Genomic DNA, 27,303 nt, shown 5'->3' on the forward strand with positions numbered 1-27,303 from the left:
GAATAAGTTTAGATGCAATAAACTCTTATGAATTACACAAAGAAATTACGATTTTTAATTAAAAATGAGGTAATGTAACAAATAGCGTCTCTTGCCAGAGTTTTTACTGTAAAAATGAAACTTAACTTTCATGTCACTCCTTAATTTCATGAGCCCTAATTTTAACATAAAAATTCTTAAAATATGTTTTCTAGCCAGTATCAGAATTTGTATTTGAAAAAACCTCTAAAGTATAGCTCTATTTTAAATATACCCACGAGTAATACTTAGCCAATTGCTAGCGGCGAAGAAACATTAGTGTTTATGAATTTAAAAAACGGAATATGTTATAACGTTATACAGGAAAAACAAAACAAAATAAGTAGTTAATTTTAACAGCAACTTTTTCTTACATATTATATCACGAGATTTTATTGTTAAAAATGTAAGAACACGTACATCAAATATATCGAATGGGGAAAATCTTGATATTGCCTATACAATATTTGATTATAAAAGATAAGCATTGGAACATGAATTTAATGTGCTTTAATAATAATTGATAAAATTACTATTTTTAACTATACAAGCTGTGAGTTAAAACAAACTTGCTGTATTTAATCTGTGTGTCCGCGATTAATTCTACCGTTTTTTCCGGCCGGCTGTCATTCTCACGCTCGACGTTCGAGGAGTGTGTGGTTTTAAGTTCCTGTCACAGTTTTATTTATTGTAAGTATTTTATTCATATTTTTTATACTTTCATTACATTAGTCTTAATATAACTTTAACTTTTTTTTGTAATATGTTACAATTGGTATGAATTTTAAAGTGTAATGTAGGACGCGATGTTCTATTGTTCAGGAAGATTCATCTAGAAATTCTAATGTCTTACCGTGGCACGCTCAATGTGTTCGTTTAAGTAACATCCGTTTTATAAAATATTTAACTGCATAATATTGCGCAATAGACGTAGGTATTGCAAAAAAACTTCGTTTCCGCATTTATTCTTTCTTTGTTGAAATAATGCTAATAATAAAATCTTAAATAGGCTGAAGATTTCTTTTCATTATTATCCAATGAGATATAACGTTAAGTTTTTTTTTATCTACGTTTTTCATGGTTGGTAGGCGATGTTCGAAGACGGGATTCGTAGAAAAAGAGAACGTAGTGAGAATAGTGACGAAATTATTGAAAATTTTGCGAAAAAGGTTCATATCTCCAGGTATGTCTTCGGCAAAGTATCATGAATGCTTGGATTTTATATAGGTGGAGGTTTTAATGGTATCTACCTATTACTATACTATACCTACATATGACAATATCCAAGTATTATACGTAATTAAACCCTTGATTACACGTATATCTTATAAGATAGCATCAGATTCTAATTTGTTTCTTTAACTACATTTTATAAGCAAGTTTATAAGCAAGATTAAACAATACATATTTTTTATGTAATTCGGAAATACGTCATTATGTTGCTAAGACTTCATGACTAAGTAATTTAAGTTTTTATAACTTATATGTGTTCAAATTTTACTTTAAGTCAATTGTAGTTTTTTATAACTTAATTTAGTTTTTTTTTAATATCAATTGACTGCTTCAAACTGGTCCTATTGGAAATCTAGGTTAAACCTATGTCCAACATTGGACATCCTATGGCTTTAATGATGTCATAATAAGATCATTTCTGTAATAAATGTCATTATTACGTATAATTTTTGCTTAAATACTGAAATGATGGTGATAGTTTACAGATTTTGTTATATTTTGCAAAATACCCCATTATCTTTACTTGATTCAATATTCTAAAGGATTCAAAATCAATATATCATTCAAATATGTAGTTACAAGCTGCTGTGTTGTCCTTATGGAAGATATTACTGGTGTTGAAGGCAGTTTTGCTGTGAAATACCAGTCAGAAACTTGACAGTTGCTCTTTACAAATATAGTTTTAAGAGTGCTTGATAATAATTAGCTTCCTGAGTGGGCATTAACAACATCTACTCCCACACATTAACATCGGTATAGTATTCTTGGATAGAATAATGTACTTTTTTTAGTATCATTCTTTAATATTGGTTTAAATCTCTCCAATGGCAGATCTGAAATACATTGTGGAATTTTAATTGAACATACATATATGTTCTGCCATTAATTCATTGCATTATTTCTAATGGGAAAAAATTACTGTTTTTAATATTTTTGCTGAGGTTTTATATCTTGTTTCTCATAAATAATCTGTGACCTTTAATTCTTAAAGTATGAATGTTTCCATTTTTAAAATGTGTTGTTATAGAAGATGTATATATAGAATTCATAAATTATGTATAGAAGGAATAAAAATGAAATTTCCTAAAGAATTTTTATGTATATGTGTGCCAAAATTTAAATTCATATATAAAAATATGGAACTTAAGTTATGTCTTAAGTAGAAATCCTTCATGTTTCTAATTTTACATATAATAATGTTCTACAAGATATCTTAGACCTTCCATTTTTTTCTTTCAAGAGTTTTTAGTTGGTTGAAATGTATGGAACTTGTGTTTGTTGTTCATTTACATGATTGATATAATAATGTACACATGAATAATTGTTAAATTTCATTTAAAAATGCAACTGTTGAGATTCTAGCCAGCTCTTAACAGATCAGCGTTCCGATCCACATGTAAATGACTACATATATAAAGGTACTTTGAATTTAGTTGAATTAATGAAAAAACTAAAATTGTATTATTTTTCTGTGACTCATACAGACAGACATTTTGCTACATATGTTAATGTATCCTTATATTTACTTATTACTTTTTTATATATTAACTCTTTGAAATACAGTCATACGTATTGCATCATATATAGTCTGATATTAAAAATTTTCCTACTAATTATCAGCACAAACTAGTAATTCATTTGTAAATGCTAATGCAAAGTAATTAAAATATATTTACATATAAATGTTGCTCTATATATAACTTGTATATTAGTCATAGATTTGTGCAATAAATATGTGGAAATATATAAATAATTCCAATAAGCTTTTCAACTGTTGGAATACATACAAAAATGTATTTTTTATTTATTTATAAACAAAATAGGTTGCAATTTTTGATAGATGATGGTAAAAGTAGTTCAGGTTTATATTAGAATAAAAAAAATCAATATTTGTAATTCCCAATGTGGGACATATGTCCCACAGTGGGGCAATTTCATTGTTAAAGGTGGCAATTCGAAAATGCACTCAACAAGAGTTTGTCCCTTTTACAAAGAAAGATGTAAGAATTTTAAAAAGGCTTTTAGGTAGGGCACTGTATACAATTGTCTGGTTATAACACTAGGAGACAAAAATATACCTTTGCTCTTGATTTTAGTATTTGTATTTGTGTTTCATTATTATATATAAATATGCATGAATTTGTTAAATATAGATGTTAGGGCTTATATTTTTATAGTTTTTTTTATTTATGTCCTGAACTGTATCCTATAATGGTCAGTGGACCTTATAAAGAGAGGCTCTATGAAAGATCTTTATCTGAGTAAAAGTTTTATCTGATTGATTGCTTAAAATTTGGTCTTTTATAGATTTAAAACCACGAAATGGAAGATATAAGATGTCTCGTGGAACATTATTATATATATGTGTAGACTGATTTGTCAACTTTTTGAAGACTTAAGGTGTTGCAAGCTTATTTTTATTTATTTTATTTATCAAGTGTCTGCCAATATGTTTTGTATATGAATTTAAATATAGGCCTATGAATAGTAATATATATAAATTACATATGCAATTGAAATAATTAAGGTGTGTTTATACAAGATATTAACGCCTACATATATTGGTAATAGAATAGAAAAATTGCCAACTCATGGTATTGAATTAGCATCTTTTGTATGACTGTTCAATTAACTTACTTATTTGGGCGGACAATTTGTTGTACAGTTTTAAGTGGTTTTTACATGGACATGTTAGTTTCTAAGTATGCCACTCGACAGATATAGTAATTAAAAAGTTTTGTTATTTTCAAATTTGGAACCTTATATTTTATTAGCATGTAAAGAGATTACAATTGGAATCAAAAAGGTTCCATAGGAAATGTAGAAATACAATAGTTTTTGTTTCACAAATAGGATAAGTTGAAGACAATTGTATAGAACATATAAGAATTTATATTTTATTTTTAATATATTAGACGGACTGGAAAGTAATGTCGCTTTCATAAGTTAAATTCATATGACTACATTTTTGACGAGTTTTTCTTTTTAATCAACAATATATTCACCTTCATTATCAACAACCTTGTGCCATCTAGTATACAAAATCAATGCTGTAGCGGTAAAAATCAATCAGCTTTTCTGTAAAATATGTGGACAGAAATGACATTACTCTCCGGTCTGTATAATACTGTAATCAAAAAGTAAATAAGAATTTGTTTTTAAAATGTAAATTCTTTATTTATTCTTCCAAATCAATTTCATTCCCTTCAAAGTAATTTCAGATAAAACTAGCTTTTGCCAATGCTTTTTGCAGTCTTTGAAACAGTTGGAATGGTCTTTTTTTGGTATACCCTTAAAGAATTTGTATTTGGTTTTTATCTCGTTCGTGTCAAAAGGAAGTCTCGAATGAAGAAAGATATGAGTAGAGTTTTTTTTATAGTTAAGAACTAGACTACTAGAACCCATGCAGTGTGACTCCAACCAATTGAGACTTGAGACACAAAACGTCCTTCAAAATGGTTTTTGCTGAACCAAATGATATTCCAACATTATCAGCTAGGTGTTTGTCAATCAAATCAAGTAACAAATCTTTGAGAATTTTAACTTATTTTTTAATCACAGTAGTACTAACACAAACTTAACTGTCATTATGACTGTATATAGTTAGTTTTTTTTTCAGATCATTGTTCTATTAAAAACAATGAACAGATTAAACTCATATTTATTATTAAACATAGATAAACCATGTTATGTCACTTGATAAAGTTGGATCATGACTTTGTGACCTTTACAAAGCAATAACTTATGTTATTCGAACATAATGATATAGTCAATATTATGCAATGGTTATTTATCTCCATTGTTTGTCTCTCTTCTCTGTTTTCAGTTGATAGAGACATACTGCAAGGTATAGGCCTCCCAGAGAGATATATATAGGTGGTTATATATTAATCATGCTTGGCAGGTAGATAGTCAATCATGTTGTGGTTTTATATTGCCCATCCTCTGGAAATTTATGGCAATGCTATATAGTATGAATTATATAAGATTGCAGATGAAACTCAAGTCTTAGTATAGTTTTACCAGTGGTAGCCTACCATTGTCATTGATTATTGTCTATTTTTTTAGTAATATCCTTGGAATGTTAGTTATTTTTATCTATTATTATTGTTGGAATATGTAAATAGAAAATAAATGTGGTAGCTTATCAGCAATTTGGCGTGTAAAGATTCTTAAAATAGTAAAATAAAATTAACCCGTCGATTGCCTGTGGACATATAGACTCCCAGGATGTGTACCGGTCAGATCTGTCTGAAATACAGCAGGCTATGTTATATCGAATCATCTTGAAAGTACAGTTTAAAATCGCTTGCTCTGGATGTAATACGGATCACAGGATCATACGTAATAATATTTTATTCATTTTAAAAAAATAGTTCCTGACATTGACAGGCGTCATGTTGCGGTAGACGAAGGGTCAAGGCATTTTAGATTTATAACCAGACATAGTTTTTGGTATTGAAGAAAGTCGATAAAAGAATTTGCTCGCGTAATTTTTTTTAAATGTTTTTTTTTTTAATATACCAGTATTTAATTACGCATTACGTTTAGTTTTTAACAATTTTAACCGTGTTAATGTTTAATAATTTTTTAATTTTCACTTTTTTGCGTATTTATTTTATAACTACAATATACTTGAATTTCGTGTTTTGTTTATTTACAACTCAGTTACCTTTTGTAAGACGTGTGTGGTATTTATTTATTAACAGATGTGCCGCGAAGGCGATTGCCTAAGTTTTAACCGCGTTATATTGTACTTTGTAATATACAAGTGGTAACAATATACACGAAGTACCTTTAATAATTTACACGAGTTTAATTAGTTAAAATCGAACATTAAGGGGGAGATTTCACTGTGTTATTTTTGTTTTAAAAAACCTGTACAGTCAGTACCCGGTAATATTACTCGTCGACCTTTGGAAAGAGACAGCTAATTTCGGTTCCGTAGAGCACTATCTCTGTCCCGCACTACCCATGTGACGTTTTGTCAGTCGTATTTCGTGCGACAGAGATAACGCTCTACGAAGGCGAAATTAGCCGATTGTCTCTTTCCAAAGGTCGATGTGCAATATATCGCCGGGTACCGTACGTGTTATTTTGAAACCGCATATTACTCGACATTTTTTCATCATCATCATTTCAGCAGTATAATATGATTTCGAAGTCCCCCTGTAGAGGTTACATTATAAATCAATTATGATATAAGTTATTGTTTTCACAGCTGTTGAAATTGCAAGTGTAATACAATGTCACTAGATCACAAATGCTACTGCCGCGGCGATGAGATCACCAGCTTGGACCTCGACAAGCCTGAACACCTCTTGCCCATGATGAGACCTTTCTCTATGAGGTTTACCTCTTACGTTATTTCCTGGCAGTATTTAGTTAGTGTTGATCTCGGGGAAATCCCGAGTACGAATTTAATTTTCCGATAAACTGCGGGAGTCCCCGGATTTTTGGTTATTGTAGCTTTCGAAGTATTTAGTAAAGTTTAGTGTATTTCTAGGTATTGATTATAGAAATTTTGCGCAGATTTCACTGGATATATCCTAATCCTAAGGTCCTTTTTTTCTGTGGACCTCCCTGTGATTTTTTGGAACAGGGACTTATTTCAATAATCATTATAAATTTTCAGTGCATCCTCTTCTTTTGTTCTTCACAATTTATTGTATTATCTTTCGCCCAAATCGGGTATTACAGTTTAAGTTTCAACTTCAAGTGTTTGCTTTATATGGAAAGCACTTTTGTATTGTCGTCGTATGAAAGAATGAGACAAATAACTACATACTTGTTTGAGCAAGTGCGACAACTATTTACACGTGTTTGCGTAGGTGAGATTTTAAATTAATCTTTTTTATTTAGTTTCTAACAGAAGCCAACTCCACGATATCCTAGCGAGGTTTCTTTATGGATATTTAATTTAAATTTAGGTTGTAATACAATAAATGTAGCTAATTGTAGAATTGTAACAAATCAGTTTTAATTTAGAGTAATTTGAAATCAATTGTTTTAGTGTTGACATTGATGTAGTTATGGTATGTACTATAAAGGTTAAAATAGTTGAGATAGTTAATTGGTTTCAGTTCATAGATGCTGACTGCAAGACACAGGTCAGGTAATATATATATATATATATATATATATATATATATATATATATATATATACATACATACATACAGTATTCCCGCGTTGTAAGAGTGTTATACAGTTCTAACGATTGTCGACGCGTTTTAAAATTATCATGAAGCGAATAAAAGAAAAAACTTTGTGACGATCGAGATATATGCGCGGAATTGCTAGAATTACAAATATTTTTATCTCATAGTATATGAGCATCGGTAGCACAGCGATAAAGAACCGAGATTTGCGATAGGTCGCAAGTTCGATCCCGGCATACAATCTTATATGATTCACACTGTGCATTAATTATATGGGATTGCCACTGCTCGCAAACAAGTATCCAAAGGATGAGCAGCATCATCATCAGCATATTATAATACCACACTGCAATCACCAACCCGCTTGCCAAGCGTGGCGAATGTGATATATCCCCTAGTAGATATCTTTGGGGGAGGTAAATGCCTTGTAGTAGGTGTCTATAGGCTGAAACGAAGTGATAGAAACAAAATAATTATTTCTATAACACGGTATTTTTATTCGCTTTCATATTACGCGGTTTTACAAATTCGAAAAATTCGCGTATTCACATAATATTATTGCGTTATTAATTATTTTCTGAAACCATTGATTTCTGGCCCTTAAACCTCAAATCTTTTACACCTATATCCGATCATCATGTAGAAGAAGGTTTCAATGCGTTTTTGTGATACTATGTAAAACAAATTTGAATGCCTTTTATGTGTATTAACATATAACAATGTGTTAGCCGTATGTACTAAAGCCAACGGCCTTGACATGCCACTTGCGAATGGTTGCGATTTATATGCAACTGAATGCACTTTGGATTTGTAATTAGTTGAAAATGTTATTATCTTTATATATAAAAGGTGGTGCAAAAGTAATGTCACAGTGCCAAGGTGATTTAATTTTTGTAAATGGCAATTATTTACCCAAATTAAAATGTCCTTGCAAAAAGAAGGACCTAAAAGAACACCGGACACAGCAGGTATCTTAAAAATCAATGTTTACACAAGGTTTCTTTTGTTATTATTAAAACGATTAGTTATCTGTGGGCCACACGTGCATAGATAAAATATTGGAATTTGATATGTCTGTCTGTACCGATACAGATAATATATATTTTTATTAGAACATCGTAATGCTCTAATTGTGCCGATAATTGGATTTAGATTACTGTTTGAACCGGTTTTGTTCGATGAATTGCGTTAACGTTTATATTATAATCTTAAGCAGGTGTTTTGAAATTTGAAAAAGGATTTTGAATTTTTTTAAACTATTGGTTTAAAAAAATTCAAAATCCTTGGCTGAAACGAAAGTAACATAGAGCAGAGCATTAGTATGTTGAGACAGTCAGCAGACCACAGCGCGAAGATCAGATGACCGTTGGAGTCTTGTGGTCTTGGTCTCCCCGAAACAGAGAAACACCCTGTACCTTACTCACACCCAAGACGAGTAATGGTTTGGAATGGTTGGAGGCCATAGGGAGGTAAACCATAGTTTAAGCTAGCAATTATTTGACGAGACTTAATGAACACTAACTTTATATTTTTAAAATGTAATTGTAAAAACAAAGGCAAAACCGTTGATTTTTGTGAAATATATAAAGAAAAAACAACAAAACCAATCCTGGCCATAATTAGGCAAGGCTATGTCCAAATATTAATAAATAAAACATAAATGTTTGTTAAATCATGTCACCAAGCTGACACGTAATTTGCCGCCATTGGGTTCTATTTTTGAATTTTCAAATTCGAAAGAATTCTTTTTAATTTTATTTTCAAATTGGCCAGTTATAAAAACAATCGCCAATGTACCTGATTTATTGATCGAGTTCTATGACTGTATAAATATGTAGTTAATAAACGTTACGTTCCAACTTCCTCAACCATTAACTTGAAGTGAGGCCTTGGTATGTACCAGCGTATGACGTCATCGTGACGCCTATCGCTTCGTATAAGTTGTCCTATTTTTTTAGAATTTTCTCGAATAATTTTACCCAGATCGAAAATTTATTTCACGGTCGTACAAATTGAATATTATAAATGAAATTGTATTTGTATGACGATTTGGATTACTGTTTAATTGTCGAGAAAAGACGAATTCTATCTGAAGTTGTATTTGAGATAATATTTTTAAATAGCATATTAAATGAGATATTATTTTTGATATGAACTGTGGAATTTGACGGAAAGATCGAACACTAAATGATAAAAAAAAACCATATACGCGTATGACAATAAATGCATCTGGCCATTGGCAAGCTTAGCCGAGATAGACACGAAACGGCGGTAAGTCGACCAACTCTGATGGCTGCGTTCGAGAATCAATCAAAAATTTATCATCCAATTTCGTGTCTAAAAACGAAAGTCTACATCCAATGTGTGTGTTTTAGTGATACTGTAAATAAACCTTGGTCTCTCACTCTGGTCCGCTTTAAAGAGATAGGGCTTGGACTAAGTACAGGTATTTTCTATGAGATCAAAATGAGTACTTCCATAGACAGGTAGACAGTAGTAGACAGGGTCACATATTGCGTAAAAGTGACCGTTGCTTGGTGATGGCTTTAAGGATCTGGAGTGAAGATCACGTACCTACATGCGCAGTGCAGCACGTCAACACGAAATGTGGGTAGAAGAACTTTTTAAAGTAGAGCGAAGGACATAGCGCACAGAACAGTTGGCTGCCGGGACCTTAAGGTTCTGGAATGTAGATGACGTAGCACAGGACGTCCATAAGGTAGACACATGATCTTGTCCAGATTGTCCAAAAAAGCTAGGTATTATATTTTATACAAGCGGGTAGACGCAAATTTACTCACTGTAGATACCGCCACCTACAGTACAATACACGGTACGTTCAAACACCGTCCAGAGACTGACACGTACTCTGGTTTCCGGACAACGCGATGACAAGACAAGCCATGTATATACCGTTATTTGCCATTCGATTTTCAACCGGTCTCCGAAACGAAGCCGGATCATGTATCATAGGGGACGCAAACTCCCGATCATACTAGATAGAAGTGCTGGAGTTTCTTTCGTCACTTCTTTCAGCGCGAACGCTCCCAGAAATGGTAGAAGTAATATTAGCCACGTAAGCGACCAAGTCGAGGTTCAGGAGCGACGAAGACAGCCCAAGTCCCATCGTGGGGTTATGTTTAGGGCCCTTATGGTCTTTAGTCGTTTCAAAGGATATTCGCGTCTAAGCCATTTAAGAGTTCAGCGGCCTCTCAATTTGGTCAAATAGTAGTTTGTAGGGGCCTGAGCCGAGGTTTCCCAGGGTGCTCTCTCCATATGAACAGCACTGAGGTTACGATCCAAAAAAGGGGGAAAAAGACCTCTCACAGGCGTCTATATGTATGCAAATAAGCGTATCGGTTTCGTAATTTCCTTTTAAAAATATTTAGTTATTTCCAAATCTGATTTTGGTAAGATATGTCTTCGCTTGCCAAGAAATTGACGAATGGATTTTTTTACAAATAAAATACATGATAAACTATAGTGCTTTGTTTATTTATTTGCCTCGTATGCTGTATGCTCCTGGGTGATAAGGTCTCGTTTCTCGAAGTTTCGGCAGCGGCATGACTATGACGGTTTGATCGGCAGGGTGTATAACCTCGAAGCGGCACTATGCAACATGCTCGCCTACGGAACCCTCACGGAATCTATGTACCACGGCGAAGGTTTGCTCGTTGCCCTGTGGAAGTCCACAGCTGGGCTCTCGGATTACGTTTGCGTTGTCGACCCGAAACATTGCGACGATAACATCGTTAGGTTCGTGGTTCATGTTATTCAGAAACATAGTTTTACGTAAGAACAGTGTAAGTTTAAAGGAACTAAAATATATGTTGATTCTCCTGGGACATTGTCCAAGGCATTTAACGGTCTGTAGCGCTTGGGCAGTGACTTAAAATAAAATAATGTACTAATTAATATGGAATTGAGTAAAACCCACAAACTGTATTGTTTATATGTATATATTTTAGCTGTACTGTCGTGACTCGCAGATGGGAGAAGAAAGATTCGTATCAAATATCGGAAGCCCTATTCCAACTGTCTGCGTTTAGTAAAAGCGAAAAAGAAAATAAAAAACATGCCACACAAATTAGAATTAATAAAAAAGTCATATCGGTCGATACCACTGCAAGGCATAGGTCTACGTCAAAAGTCGCAACGGGGAACGGTCTTGCACTGCCCGACTTTTTTAGTATCTTAACCTCTTCGGTCTACCAAGAGCCTATCAATACGCGTATGAAAATATATGCCCACAAAAACAATACCGGTGTTGCCCAGAAGAACGAGGACACGTGTACTTAGACTCCAAAAAATACAAATTTAGTACTTTTAATTTAGATTTAAAACTAAAACGGAAGAAAGGTATCGAACACATGAAGGATTTATCTTTTTGACGATGAAACGTTTAACTTCCTTAGACGACCTGAAGAAAAGTAAATTTTTAAAACAATACTCTGCGATAAATATTGCACATCGACCTTTGGAAAGAAACAATCGGCTAATTTCAGCGTCGTAGAGCACTGTCTCTGTCCCACACTACATATGTGACGTTCAGTCAGTCGTATTTCGTGCGAAAGAGATAACGCTCTACAAAGCCGAAATTAGCCGATTCTCTTTCCAAAGTATGATGTGCAATATTTATCGCCGGGTAGTGTATATGTATTTTATATCTAGAACATTCCAAACACAAGTCATAAATATTATTTTGCATACATTTTTAGTAAGTTTATTATATTAACTCAAACAACAGCTGATACGGTTATCTGTATGTCGTGCAGGTTTATCGTAATTTAACCTTTGTAAATTCTGACCAAAGAACATTCTAGATGTGTTTCTGTTTGGTGCGAGTCGAGACGTGTATTGGTGGGTATTTTGATTTTTACCTTATGTTTTCATAACTAAATTTATATCATTATTTTTTATAAGGCACCATTTCAGTTGATATGTAATCTGCATTTTGACGAAGTCAATAATCATATTTTAAATACTTTAATGCCAACGTTAAAACTGTTAAAACTTCAACCATGTTTAAATTTGGGTTAAATTTTAATATACCCTCATAAAAGGTTTTATGTGCATTGCATATTTATACGATCTGAGATATCGACTTTAGATCATATTTAGGTTTTAATACCATTGCAAATAATACTACTTTCACATCCGCTATTGGATATTATAGGAAATGGTCAAGTTATCTATTACCGCGTGGAACATACGTGTTGGTTAGTTCTCAGGAAACCTGATACTAACATCTACAGATCGGATTGTATCCTTACTTTTCTAGAGTTCAACGTGCTAAGCAAATATGGAGATGGCTTTAAAGATGACAAAAACCGTTAGCAATTATTATAATAGCGTTTTTTTTATTTATTGAATCCTTTGTTTTCAAAATTACATTTAATATTTCTGTATATTTTTGTTCACGTTTTTTCATATTAGTGTTTACTACGTCCCTTAAACTATTTCCTAACTTAAATCTTAGGTTCTTAAAGCATTGTCAGTCAACAATGTCCAGTTTTTGAAATTATGGTTCGCGTGACCACTTTTTCATCCCTACTCCATATTTTTTGTGGCCTCTATTATTGGGGACCTCTGCTTACACCCCTATCTAGTTTGGGACAGGGTTGTTTTTTATCTTATCATTTTTTTTACTTCTGTCATTCTTCACATAATCTATCGTTCTATTCTTTAATACCACAATTCAATCTGTCGTTCTTTCGTTTTAGTTCTCATTCATGCATCGCCTACTCTTTTCTATTTTACGTTTATTTATTTATATTAGTATACATTTTAAATACAATTTTATGTCTGCTTTTTTTTGCGATCGTATCTTGAGTCCACGCTTTTTTATATATTAAGCCGGAATAAGGGACTTTAAAATTTTATCATAGTTAAGTATTAACATAAATCCGTTAACTTTCCAAACGGTATATTCAAATGTATTGTTTCGTTGTGTCGCAGCGCTGGGAACTATCCCACGCGTGGATGACCTGACCGTTTGAACTTAATTAAATTCACAGAAGGGTATCAAGTGAAGTGTTCACTGAGTATTTTAAGTTGTAAATTGTTAAAACTGGAATGTCTTGATCAAGTCTTTATAATGTTTTTGACTTGATATAAGAAAGAAGTTTTGAAAAAAAAATCTAATATTAACCACGGCTTATATGAAAGCTCATGTTCCTCTGTTAAAGATTTGATGTTTATCAAAATCAAAATGGCGTGTTTGGATTTAAGCGTCATTAATAAAAATTAGAAAATACTTGAATATATTTTGTAGCAAAAACAAATTTTATTTACACCCAACACTACACGGTCGATATGTTCCCGAAAGTAAAATGGAAAAAAAATGTCATGATAATTTAGGGGTTATGTACCACAACTTTATTGTACAACAATCAATTCCAAAGCCTTATAATTAAAATGCTTCACACTAATAAAGTTTGTAGGTTGTTGTTGAATAAAATTTTATATTGACTTTATTGGCGAAGCATTTGACTTCTGATCTCAAGCGATGACGAGGTCTATGATGATACATGCTTGTTTAGAAGAAATCTATTCACTCTTAACTTAGACTTCTAAGTTATAATATCTGGAAACAATAACGCCGGTGGGTCGTTCCAATCGGCAGTTCCTACTATAGAAGTATTAGTGAAACGCTTAGTGCGGGTAGAACGAATTTCAACAATCGTCAAGGAGATGGGGGAATTATTTGTTGTAATTCCGCTGCACAAGTCAAAATTTAGTCTTTAGAGTTGAGGTTTTACTCACAAAGGCATTGTGACAATCGGCATCTTTGTTCATGTCTGTATGGAGCCCAAAGAGTTCGTGTTGATACTTCGCTGATCTATTCCATAGATTTTTTTTAAATGGTCCCCGCTGTTGGGGACCTCTCGTTCCCCTATCTCATGTGGGACAGGGACTTTTTAATTCTAGTAATTTATTCACATTTTGTTATTATTATCATTCTTCTCTTTCATGTATCATCTTATCTGTCGTACTGTTTCTTTCGTTCTACAATTTTCCTAGTCTTTGTCTTTCATTCCATTAGCCATACATCCATCCTCTTTATTCCATAGATGGTTACAGTAATCTACATATGATCTGACTTGTGTTGCATACAGTCTACACATGACACCCCTTATAAAGTTACTTCTCATGGCAGTATTGCGTAGTTTGTAAAAAATAATTCCATTGCAGCTTCAACAAGATGCCTCTGCAGCTGACAAAGCCCGCGCCTCAGTTCAAGACCACGGCGGTGGTGAACGGAGAGTTCAAAGATATCTCGCTCTCTGACTACAAGGGCAAATACGTCGTTTTGTTCTTCTACCCGCTAGATTTGTAAGTATTTTTAAACAAAAAAAGAAAAATATAAATTTTCTTCTGTGTACACGACAGCGCCGCTACGGAGACAATGCAAATGATTTTTAATAAAAGATTCAAAATATTTTATTTTACAATTTTCTTAATGCTATATAATAATCTATGACTATTCTTTTAATGTGTATATCATTAATCTATAAATTAATATGATTTTTTACTAAAATCGCTACGAGTTGTTGTTAATAAGATTGAAAAAAAAACTTCTGAGTCTATTTTAATCTAATATATTCATTCATATTATTTATATAAAAGCCAAAAGCTAAAAGATGGATCCCGGCTAAATCCGGTGCTGGTAGTGAAAGGTTTATTGGTGTGACGGTCGGTACGGACTTGTTATGTTATGTATTAATAGTCCAGAAGAAGAAATAAAAAATACCTAATTTTATTTGACCTATCCAAAAAAAAATTAATTTATGTCTATGAATCATTAGATTCATAGTCAATTCGAAATTTAAAATGTAAAAAACCATTCTACATCAAAAAAAAAGGTTACATAGATTGACATTGACCGCTAGAAGCACGTGACACTGTTCTTACACAGAACCGGTACGCGAAGGGAAACCTGTCAAACCGCAATTAGTAGGCATGGTTTTAAATATGTAATATATATATATATATATATATATATATATAATACTGTATAGTATATATACAAAATAAATACGGAAATAGGAGGGTGTAATATATCCGTAAATTTAAAAAAAAAATACATCGAATTTTCGAAAAGAATTCGGAATTCAAATTTCAATTTTTCCTCAACAGTTAGGCGGGAGAGGGATAGCGATAGCTTCGTTAATCGTGCGTGTTTGTCACAAAGTAGCACTCACCCGTGCGTGAAGAACGTGCATTTACAATTGAGGCGTATTTAATTCTTCCGAATGTCCGTTGAAAGAGTTTGAATTTCACAATCGAAGCGTATTTAATTCTTGTGCAATTTAGAATTACCAAAATGGCAACGTCAAAATACGTGATAGGCAGACTTATGTCTGGTAATGTTTTCTCCTAGTCAACCTCAGGATAATAAACTCCATCTTATAGCTGCAAAATGAATGAAATAAATAGATACAGAAGTATATATTATAAAAGTCACTCAACACGAGTTTCACCCCTCCACGGGCATCTTCAGGAGTTATGTTACACCGATTAGTGCCAAACACAGAGGCATCTGTCAGTTGTGTGATTCGCATTGTTTGCCGCATATGCATTTATCAGCGGGCTGGCGGGCGGTGTACTTTGTTGCACGACTACTACTGCATGTGCGGAAGTGGCTAAATATTGGTCCTTTTCTTACTTAGTCTCCACAATTTGATTCATAATCACTCGGACAATCAGATAAAGCATCTGCGTGTTATTTGAAAGATTTTTTATTACCTTTCGTAATTTTTTTTAATAATTATTTTTTTTTACCATAAAATTTACGGCTTTTGTAAGCGAGAGAAACTGCTTGTATTATACTGACGAACAATTGCACTGCGTGGTCGCCAACGGAGATAACGAGTGACGCAAAAAATGACCCATCATGAGTTTACTCGTGACGGGTCAACAATGTGTTAAAATAAACTTCTAAGCCATATATATGTATATAATATACTATGTCAGACCGTGATCCACCTTTTAGCCGGTGTCCCGCATTCGGGGGACTCCGGCACGGCTTCGAGTGCCGGTCTGGCGTTAAAATTAGGGAGGAGACAATACCCTCCCTGATAGGCGGAAAAGAAACCATGAAAGAATTCCTCAGTTATTGCAAAAGAATTATGCAATATGCAATAGAAAAAATAAAAGTTAGGCATCAACAAACAAAAACAAAAAAGATATGTAAAAATAAATAATATTAAACTGTGATAAAGATAAAGATAAAAATGTGATACAACAAAACTAGAAATTAAGAAAATGTAAAAAGAAAAGAGGATGAAAGAATGGTAAAACAGAGCAAAAGGGAAAGAAAGCAGAATTGTGGCATAAAAGAACAGAATGAAAGATGATGTGAAGAATGAAAGAGAAGAGAATGAAAATAAAATAATTAAGTGAATAAATTAAATGCTAATAAAGTCCCTATCCCACCATAAATAGGGGTACGAGAGGCCCCCAATAGCGAGGGTCATAAAAAAAATACAATGTTAAAGGTTATGCTATAGTGGAACTTTGGTTTTAAATTACCTAATGTGTTCATATTACAGTACCTTCGTATGCCCAACCGAGATCATCGCATTCTCCGAGCGAGCTGATGACTTCCGCAAGATCAACTGCGAGGTGATCGCGGCGTCCACGGACTCTCACTTCACCCATCTCGCCTGGATCAACACTCCCAGGAAGCAAGGTAAGATGCTTTTACTCGATATCCATCTCTTCAGAGCAGTGATTCCCAAAGGGGTCTATGACAACCTGCAAGGGGTCTACGTCAGCGAAAAAAAATTTGGGGGTCCATGAAATGAAAATGGGGGTCCACGATAGTGGATCTCAACACATACACTGACAGTACCTATTTACTTACATCATACTATCTTATAATATCAAAACATTTACATTATTTATAAAAGTACCTATGAAGTAAAAAAATATTATATATGTTTATAAAATTGTGTAAGTTGTAGGATGTTGGTATTCGCTTTGTGGTCGCAATACATTTTGAACTTGTAAAAGCCTGAGAGTTGCAGTCCCTTAGAGAATACGGCCTTCTCATACACTTAACTTCTTCTATGTAGTAATTTAAATACAGGGTGTTTGGTTACAGGGATATGTTTTAAATTTTGATAGATCATCCGTTAATGATATGTTCCTTCAGGGTGATTGACGGGTGAAAAGTTTTAAAGGGGTGAACGTGTAGCTCATTTTCTGACAATGTATGGTACGACCTGTCCAAAAATCAATGGTTTCAGAAATAATAAACAATGTAATGATATTATAGAAAGAGAAAGGATTTTTAAAAATCAAATAACTATATCTGTTATTGTAGAATCTGTACTGCCAAAAGGTAATGGTCGCATTCCAATAGATAACAAAATTAATATGGTAATTGGAAACAGGTGTTGAATATATTAGCTAACAAATAATATAGCTATATATATTTTTTTGTTTTTTTATAGCCCCGTTATTGGGGGCCTCTCGTACCCCTATCTTTGGTGGGACAGGGACTTTATGGGCAATTTTATTTATTCACATAATATTTTTTTTTTTTTTCATTCTCTACTTTCATACTTCACATAATCTTTCATTCTATTCTTTTATGCCACAATTCTTTCTTTCCCTTTTGCTCTGTTTACCTTTCTTTCATCCTCTTTTCATTTTACATTTTCTTAATTTCCAATTTTTTTTTTATTTTTTCATATTTCTATTTTTATTGTATCACATTTTTATCTATTCTATATCACAGTTTTATATTTTATTTTTTTAACTTGTCTTGTTAGTTTTTATTTGTTGTCTATGCCTAACTTTTATTTCTTTCTATTGCATATTGTGTGATTCTTTTGCAATAAAAGAGGAATTCTTCCCTGGTATCCTTTCCGCTTATCAGGGAGGCTATTGACTCCTCCCTGATTTCAACGCCAGACCGGCACTCGAAGCCTATAGCTATATATTAGAATGAATGAAAGCGATCTAGAATCAGTTTACCACGGGAAATCCTAGCTATTTATGTTTTGAATTATTTTCTAAGTAAGGCAAGTGAATTCACTATATTTATTTTAAAAAAATACATGTGACGTTTTGCAGGCGGTTTGGGCCCCATGAACATTCCGATCCTGAGCGACAAGTCGCACCGCATCTCGCGCGACTATGGCGTGCTTAACGAGGAGATTGGCGTGCCCTTCCGTGGCCTGTTCATCATCGACGACAAGCAGAACTTGCGCCAGATCACCATTAACGACCTGCCTGTTGGACGGTAAGTACTGTTTCTCTACTATTACTTCAGTTTCCTTTAATACAAATTTCTAAGTGTTGTCGGGTTAACTTCTAAGACTTCTTCGTCGTAACATCTATGACCAGGTATGCTATATACTACTTCCCGTCATAAGATTTACTCTGTATGACTTCCCTCTATCAACTACCAAAACTTCAACCTACTACTACTAAAACTTCCACCACCAACTACCAAAACTTCCGCCTTCGTCTACCAAACTTCCACAATCGACTACCTAAACTTCCACCATCAACTACCAAAACTTCCACCATCGACTACCAAAACTTCCACCATCGACTACCAAAACTTCCACCATCAACTACCAAAACTTCCACCACCAACTACCAAAACTTCTACCGTCAACTACAAAAACTTCCACCGTCAACTACCGAAACTTCCACCATCAACTACCAAAACTTACACCATCAATTACCAAAACTTCCATCAATCACCAAAACTTCCACCGTCAACTGCCACAACCTCCACCATCAATTGCTAAGTCTTTTCTCTTAGACTAAGACATTCCCTTCAATTACAATATTATTCCTATCAATTATAAAGACATCTCCCGTTTTATCTATTTACCAATTGGTATAGTATAATTAATCAACTTGGGTATGTATATGTACAGGTTGATTGATTTTAGTGTAAAATAATAAACACGCACAAAATCTGTTTAAAACAGCTGGGATGCCAACATTTAGTTCGGCGTTCTAGAAAGTTTATGTTGAACTTTAACAGTAATTCTAATATAATAATCTAAAATGAAAGATTATATAGAGAAAAGTTTTTTCTTTTGATTTTTAATATATAGATGAATATTTAAGTGATTTTGTATTCTTGATACAAGTGACTGGTTACATTTAAAAAAGTTTAGAAGGGCTGAATGCCTAGTTCATTTGCAGTCGACGATGTAAAATATTTATCTATAAATCAATTATTTCAGAATGAAATAACGTAATGATAAGATAGATAGAAAAGGAGTTTTAAAAGTTTGGATTAACATATATTTAAAATATATTTTTATATCTGTCTCTGCAGACTAAACTGCCAGAAATTTTAGTCTTGTCGCATTGCAGTAAAAAAATATATACACCCAGCTATTTTTTACACGAAAACTACAAAAAATTTAGTGTAAGATGGAAGAAAAAACTATAGTCTTTCAAATAAACGTGTAAAAGAATTAATAATGAAATCTGTAAAAATTTATAAAACGAAAACAATTAATTTTTATTTCAAATAAAAATGTTATTACTCCAATTGTATTTTGTTGTTTTATAGATTAGTTTCTGTAGGACATTGTCAAAGTTAGAATTTAAAAAATAGTCATTCCTACTAGAACAAAAAAAAAATAGTTTAAATAGGGGTATTTTTATTTTTATTGCTGAAAAAAGTGTGTAAAAAGAGAGTTGGGTGTACTTCATACAGATGACTTAATATAGGTGAAAAATTTAAATAATGATAAAAAATTAATCTGTGTATATTTTATCATTATCATATATTAGATTGCCTATCGAAGTCTACCGTAAATCCTCTGAAGGTCATACGCTAGACAGTATCTGTCACGCACTTTATTATCACTCGTATATGAGTGGCGCGATAAGATCGTATCAAATGATTCAATTGATTTCTAGACTTACCTTGGATTCGTGCGTGATTGCTACGATTTATTATTTTGTGATTATATTTAGGTTGTTGACAAAGTAAAATTCAAAAAGAAATAGTTAAACTTGAGAAAAGATATATAAATAAGGCAAATAACACCAGTTTTATATTTATTCTTCTAAATAAATTTCATTCCCTTCAAAGTAATCCCCGTGGTGGTGGTAGTCCTTGAACAGTCTGAATATAGTCTTTTCTGGTAAAGCCTTCTAAACCTTTTGGTTTGTATCACTTCAATCGTGTCGCAAAGGAGTCCCAGCATTGGGCTTAATTTTGCTGAATAGCCATAAGTCGCAGGGAGCCAAATCAGGCGAATACTGTAGTTGCGAAATGATGAATCTGGTTTTTGACAAAAAAAAAGTTACGTAGACTGCTTTTAAGATGTTAAACATCGTTCAAAATGGTTTGGGTTAAACCAAATTATATATCAACTTTTAACAAACAGACAAATTTTGGAAAAAAATTACCTAGGTGTATATATTTCCTAAGTAACGCCTGGGAGTTTAAAATGAAAATATCACGTTACTATTTCATTACAGTGTTATATCTATTTATATACATTTTTTTGTACACCATAAATAATAACTAAAAAAACAATTCATGTAAAGATACAAGAGGCGGTCTCTACCAGACAACCTTTGAATGGAGTTGAGAGACATGAAGGAGAGTTAGAGTGGAAATACATGCAAATACACTAAAATCTCAATTTGCGTCGTGGTTTCGTTCCAAAAAAATACACGACGCAAATTGAAATGACACAGTGATTTGAGATTATCTGTAGCAAAACAATGTAAAGATCGAAGACAGGTTCCAGTGTTACGAAAATTTATTTATTACAAAGTATAGTAGTAAACTATTTATCTTTTTTGTAACCAGAAAAAACTCGTAAAAATTGATATAATTATTATTTTCCTTTTTTTTAAAAAAAAAGCACAATAACCTAGGAAGTGAAAACTGGACTCCAAAATTAGCAAAACAAGTTAAAATAAAAACGGTATTAAAATTGCATTGATATAGCTAGGAATCCCCAAGTTTTGATGGAATGACGCAATTAGAAAAAGCGTTGCCATCTTTTAGAATAAAAGATTTAAAAAAATTAGAGACTGAATCCAAAACAACGCAACCTCGAAAAGTCTCAAGACAAAACGACGCATAACGAGGTGTTGGTGTACGTACATCACACACATACATAAATACAAACATACTTGTATAAATATATTTACATATAGAAACATTCATACAAACACATACATTACTTATACATGCATGTAAACAAAAATAATTTGTGTATATATGTACATATATAAATAGAAAAGATATTATATATTAAAGACTAAGATATCTTGTGTAGTTTTATTATATATACATAAAATACTCAATGAAAGACTTGTTAATTTCTTGTAAACGAAATTTAGGCTTTATTACTCATATTATGTTCATACTATGTAAGTTTCAATTGCCATACAAAATATATCTGTATAACGTTAGCATAACACTCATTTTTATTTGCAGCTCTGTGGATGAGACACTTCGTCTAGTGCAGGCTTTCCAATACACTGACAAGTACGGAGAGGTCTGCCCTGCCAACTGGCAGCCCGGTGCCAAGACCATCAAGCCAGACACCAAAGCTGCCCAGGAGTACTTTGTAGATGCAAACTAAGATATAACCTCTTGGATTGGTTAGACATTCCCACATACAACTATAACATATGATAATAACTACTATATAAATATATATACATATGTCGAATGTGGATTTCTATTTGTATAGAATATATACCCATCTAAATAGAGTACCCAAATCTACATTTAAATGGTGGTCCTATTTCTCTCTCTCTCTCTATCTTATCTTGCATCTCATGAAGGTGTTTAGTAATGATTATTAAAATTACAAAATAGAGAAATTACATAATTTGAAGTTAGACCGATCTATCTTCAACGCCCACTTGTGGGCGGTTCCTGTGTGTTGCCACTATTAGAAGAATAGTTTGGGGTTGAAATTGAGCATATCTATAGTTTAATATCAAAAATCTGTCAGTTTATCATTACTCTTTTGAGCGGTTCCGCCCAAGAGACTCTCTTACAATTTGTAATTTGCAATCTTGACTCTTGTTTGACCGCAAACATGGTGATTTCAAGATTTTATATTTCAAATTTTTTTTATAGTGTAAGATATATCATATAATAGATTATTGCAAAATAATTACCAGTAATTATGTCTAACCAATCCAATTACCAATGAACTGTTTGCAATAAACAGTTGTTTAAGTAACGGTAGTATGGAATCTCTTCTTCGGAGACGGTGTGATGTAGGCATCTCTAGCGTTATGAGAAACGAACAGTATTTAAACCAGAGATCCTGTGAATCCGAGGCTGTAATAAACATTGTTTCTAATTGTTTGTTTTATTTATATATTACACTGCAATCCTGATCTATACCGTACAATACACTGTTTAACATCTAATACAGAGTTTCCCAAACTTTTTGTGTCGTAGACCCCTTGCTATGTTTTTGTCATGTTATTCCGTGTTGGGTAGACCCCCTACTTAACTGATATTGATTTTCCTGTAAATTTCTAACTGTAGTGAAGTTTAGTGTTAAAAAATTAAAGTAAAAACGCATGTTAATTAATACATTTATTAATTTAATTTAAATTAAAACTACTCAAAATAAAATTTTGTATCGGTTATGTAAAATATTCGTAACATTAAATGTTTTGATATTATAAGATTAGTATGATGTAAGTAAATAAGTACTATTAGTGTATGTGTTGAGATCCACTATCGTGGACCCCCAAATTTTTTTTCGCTTACGTTAGACCCCTTGCAGGTTGTCATAGACCCCTAGGGGTCGATATAGACCACTGGGAATCACTGATGTAATATATTTAATACAAATTTCAAATCTTATTGACGAGTTGGTAGACATATCGGTAAGTTTATCATCACTAGATGGGTCATAGTAGTCAAGTTCTATCGATCATTGTGAAAATTTTGGAGAACTTTCTTTGGTATCAGAAGTGATGGAATATAGATGGACATATATACAAGACACCTCTAAGGGAATGATTTAATTAAATTTTATGATAACATTAATGTGTATGCTGTAATGTAAATACTTAAATTAGTTTAAAAAAAAATAGTTTTTGTCTAAGAAATACAGGTTCTTCCTTTCAGCCTACCTATTTATAAATAATTTATATTTTAATTTAGACTTGTACACCATTGACAATAATAAGAATTAAATAAAAGAACAATTCGTATAGCAAGAAAAGTAGTCGTGCATTGAAATGCACCGCCCGCCAGCCCGCTGATAAATGCGTATGCGGCAAACAATGCGAATCACACAACCGCCACCGCCAAATCACTCAACACGTGTTTCATCCCTCCACGGGGCATCTTCAGGAGTTATGTTACACCGATTAGTGCCAAACGGAGAGTGATTTCTCTGTGTTTAGCTAAATATTTGTCCTTTTCTTACTTAGGATGGACTTCCGCGAGGTAACGCCTGATTCCATTAAAAAATCGTATAGCAGTACAAGAAGCGGTGTTATCGATCGAGGCGATTTCTACCAGACAACCTTTGGATGAGAGATATGAGGGGCCTGTTTATGGTGTACGTACATACAAATATATACATATATATAAGAATACTTTTGTATACACATATACATATCTATGTATACGCACGGGGAGGAGGGGGGGCTTCGTCAGAATCCATGACAGGTGGACGCGGTCGTGGCAGATCATAAAAATTTGAAAATTGATAAATAGCCACATACTCAAGTAATGCGGTGGTAGCAGATCATGAAAATTAGAGAATTGTTTAGCAAATAGCCACATCAAGTGAATTTTGTTTAATAATTATAGCGGCAACATTTAGTTAAGTTAGGAACGGGGTGTGACAACCGAAAGGAAGAAGAAAATGTCTGATGGTCATGCAACACTGTCCGGCGTTCGGAAGACTGCGCGTAGATTCCGAATGCCGGATGGGCAAAAAGATAGAGGAAAGGAGTATCTCGGCCATCATGCAAGACGAAGGGGAGAGAGAATGCTTCCTCAGCTACTGCAGGAAGGTGGTAATAAATGCAATATGTAAAAATAAAACGAACACTAAAATATAGAAATAAAAGGAATATAGTAATACCCAAAATAGTGTAAAAAATAGTATAATATAAGATGATAATTACAAAGAAAATACGTGTTAAATATTTGAACAATAAATGTAATGTTGCAAAATAAAATAGTAAGGAAACCTAGAATGTAGTGGTTGAGGATGGATGTATGGCTAATGGAATGAAAGAGAAAGACTGGGAAAATTGTAGAATGAAAGAAACAGTACGACAGATAAGATGATATATGAAAGAGAAGAATGATAATAATAAAAAATATGAATAAATTACTAGATTTAAAAAGTCCCTGTCCCACACGAGATAGGGGAATTTTTAAAAAAAAATGTCGAACATATAAAACTGTAAAACATAAGTAATAAATACAGATTGTACACAGTAAGAACTTTATATTATTTCTGCAAGAGTGACGCTTACACAAGTATACACTTTGAAGTGTAAAGATAGTGTTTTAATTTATATATCTATTGATTATAACACTTCTGGTCCGAGCCTTGAATATTTAGATCGGGTAAAAAGATTGAGGACGCAAACATGGCCTCTATAATGGCGGACGCAGAAGATACGACACCCTTCCATAACTTCTGTAAGTAGGTCATATATGAAGTTGCGACAAGAAATAAACTTTGGGATAAAAATCGGGTAAAATGTAAGAACGAAAACATTAAAATTACAAATAAAATATAAATAAGACAACCGAAGAAAATTGTAGAAAGCATATACAATGTAATAGTTTAAGTGATAAAAATTGTGATGCATAGATAATGACAAAATAGACCTAAAATTAATAGAATGAGGTCGGGGAAAAAAAGGAATGAAGAAAATGTAATAACATAAATGAAAAAGAATGAAAGACGATTAAAAATATTGTAAATTAAAAAAAAAACTGAAAATAATATTGCACCTAAAATCCCTGTCCAATAAAAAAGGGGGTAGAACGAGAGGTCCCTAATAGCAGGGGTCAAAAGAAAAAAAATTAGATCGGGTTTCATGACACGTTGCTACGTCAACAAATTCTCCACATAAACAAATAATAAAAAAATATGTAATCCTTGCAATAACATTTTATATATTTTTCTTCTACAATATAATTAGACACAATCATAGAAATGGTTTATAACCAACTACAACTATATGACTATATATTTATTAAAAAAAAATACACCAATATCTCATTTTACGTCGTGGTTACGTTCCAAAAAAACGACGCAAATTGAAACGCCGCAAAGTGAATTAAGATTTTTATAGCAAACCATGTGAAGATCGAAGATAGGTTCCAGGGTCACGAAAATACTACTTTTTAAAAAAAAATTGCACAAAGTAAACATTGAAAAAATAAAAATAATGTAACTCTGCCAATAAATAAATTGGAAAAATATTAACCTTTTTTGTAACCAGAAACAACACGTAAAAATTTATATAAAATTTATGATTCTCTTTTAAAAAAAAGCACAACACACTACATTACAACACACTACGTAATTGAAACTGTACTCTAAAATTAGCAAAACAAAGCGAAAATAAAACTGTATTCAAATTGCGTTGATTTTTAGTTAGAATGGGAATCCCCGAGTTTAATGGCATGGCGCAATTAGAAACAAAAGTGTTGACATCTTTTAGAAAAAAAAAGGAAATTTAAAAAAAATTAAAGTCTCGAACCCAAAACAACGCAACCTCAAAAATCTAACGACGCACAGTGAAAATTAGTACTAATTAAGCAGCGACGCAACTTCGAAAAAAAAACGCAAAACGAAACGACGCAATGCGAGGTATTGGTGTATATTCACGAGACTAAAGAATCGAACCAAGTCACTATCCTATACCGATGGGTTACCATTGCTCATTCAGTAATGATTGAGTAATCAGAGCAAACATTCAAAGGCTGTATAATCAAGTAACAACTCCATGAAAATTCCTTATTTTTCTTTTTTTCTGCTGATGTACGCCCACTGCAAGGTATAAGTCTCCGCCAAAGATCACCAGGATGATCCTGCATCCAGCGACTTCCTCCACCCTTAAACACTTAGTCCACCTAGTGTGGTACCTACCCAAGCCACGTCTACCAGCTTCTGGTCGTTTCATCAGAACCATTCGACTCCAACACGATTGGTTGCACGTGCCATTAAAACTATTTATTACGAGGAATTTAAATACGTCATAAAATTACACTGCAGATACACCTATCCCCCGGTAGATATATTACGTTAGATACAGATTTACACAGTAGATACGTTCCTGAGAAAAACGTGTAAATCGAAAAGCTTGCAGAAAATGCGTAATTTTGCTATTTAACAGTTGTGATTTTTTTTCGATATTTTTAGGTGTACACAGATATAAAAATAAAATGCATTGACAAGTTAAAATATTTAATATATTACGGAAACACTGTTTTTGTTTTTGTTTTTAAACAGATTTCTTTTACATTTATATATGTATATAATATGCAAATACACCTACTATTTGCATATTATATACATATATAAATGTAAAAGAAATATTTTTAAAATTTTTGACCGGTTTGTCAGTGTTAAGGAAATTGCATTTGAAGATATCGCAGGTGTGAAGTGGCAGGGGGAAGTGAAAATCTAAGGATGGGCATCTTTTGAAGTAACAAAGTGTGAGGAACCTGGGCTCGGGCCATTAGACACTACTATCACTTAAGTAAGAAAGGGAACTAATATATAGCTACTTCCGCTATGTAGCAGTAGTCGTGCAATGAAGTGCACCGCCCACTGATAAACGCGCGTGCGGCAAACAATGCAAAACACAACTACCACCGTTAAATCACTCAACACGTGTTTCACCCCTCCACGGGGCATCCTCAGGA

The 27,303-nt window shown here is 32.9% G+C and overlaps 1 protein-coding gene across 3 annotated transcripts; it reads left to right on the plus strand.

The window, feature by feature from the left end:
* Positions 1-632: 632 nt before the first annotated feature.
* Positions 633-22,273, plus strand: Prx2 (Peroxiredoxin 2). Of its 3 annotated transcripts, none has more exons than XM_068772986.1 (5): positions 633-708; positions 14,607-14,747; positions 16,967-17,106; positions 18,498-18,666; positions 21,859-22,273. In XM_068772986.1, exons 2-5 carry the CDS (start codon positions 14,617-14,619, stop codon positions 22,004-22,006), a joined length of 588 nt encoding a protein of 195 aa, XP_068629087.1. In that variant the 5' UTR covers positions 633-708; positions 14,607-14,616; the 3' UTR covers positions 22,007-22,273. The 3 variants fall into 3 exon arrangements, with proteins under 3 accessions (XP_068629087.1, XP_068629086.1, XP_068629088.1); XM_068772985.1 differs by lacking the exon at positions 633-708 and adding an exon at positions 1,123-1,201; XM_068772987.1 differs by lacking the exon at positions 633-708 and adding an exon at positions 12,184-12,272.
* Positions 22,274-27,303: the final 5,030 nt, after the last annotated feature.

Source organism: Battus philenor, unplaced genomic scaffold (genome assembly GCF_028537555.1).
Source record: "Battus philenor isolate CCGP_79_NKW_IND1 unplaced genomic scaffold, ilBatPhil1.0.hap1 SCAF_5, whole genome shotgun sequence".
Classification (NCBI taxonomy): Eukaryota; Metazoa; Arthropoda; class Insecta; order Lepidoptera; family Papilionidae; genus Battus; species Battus philenor.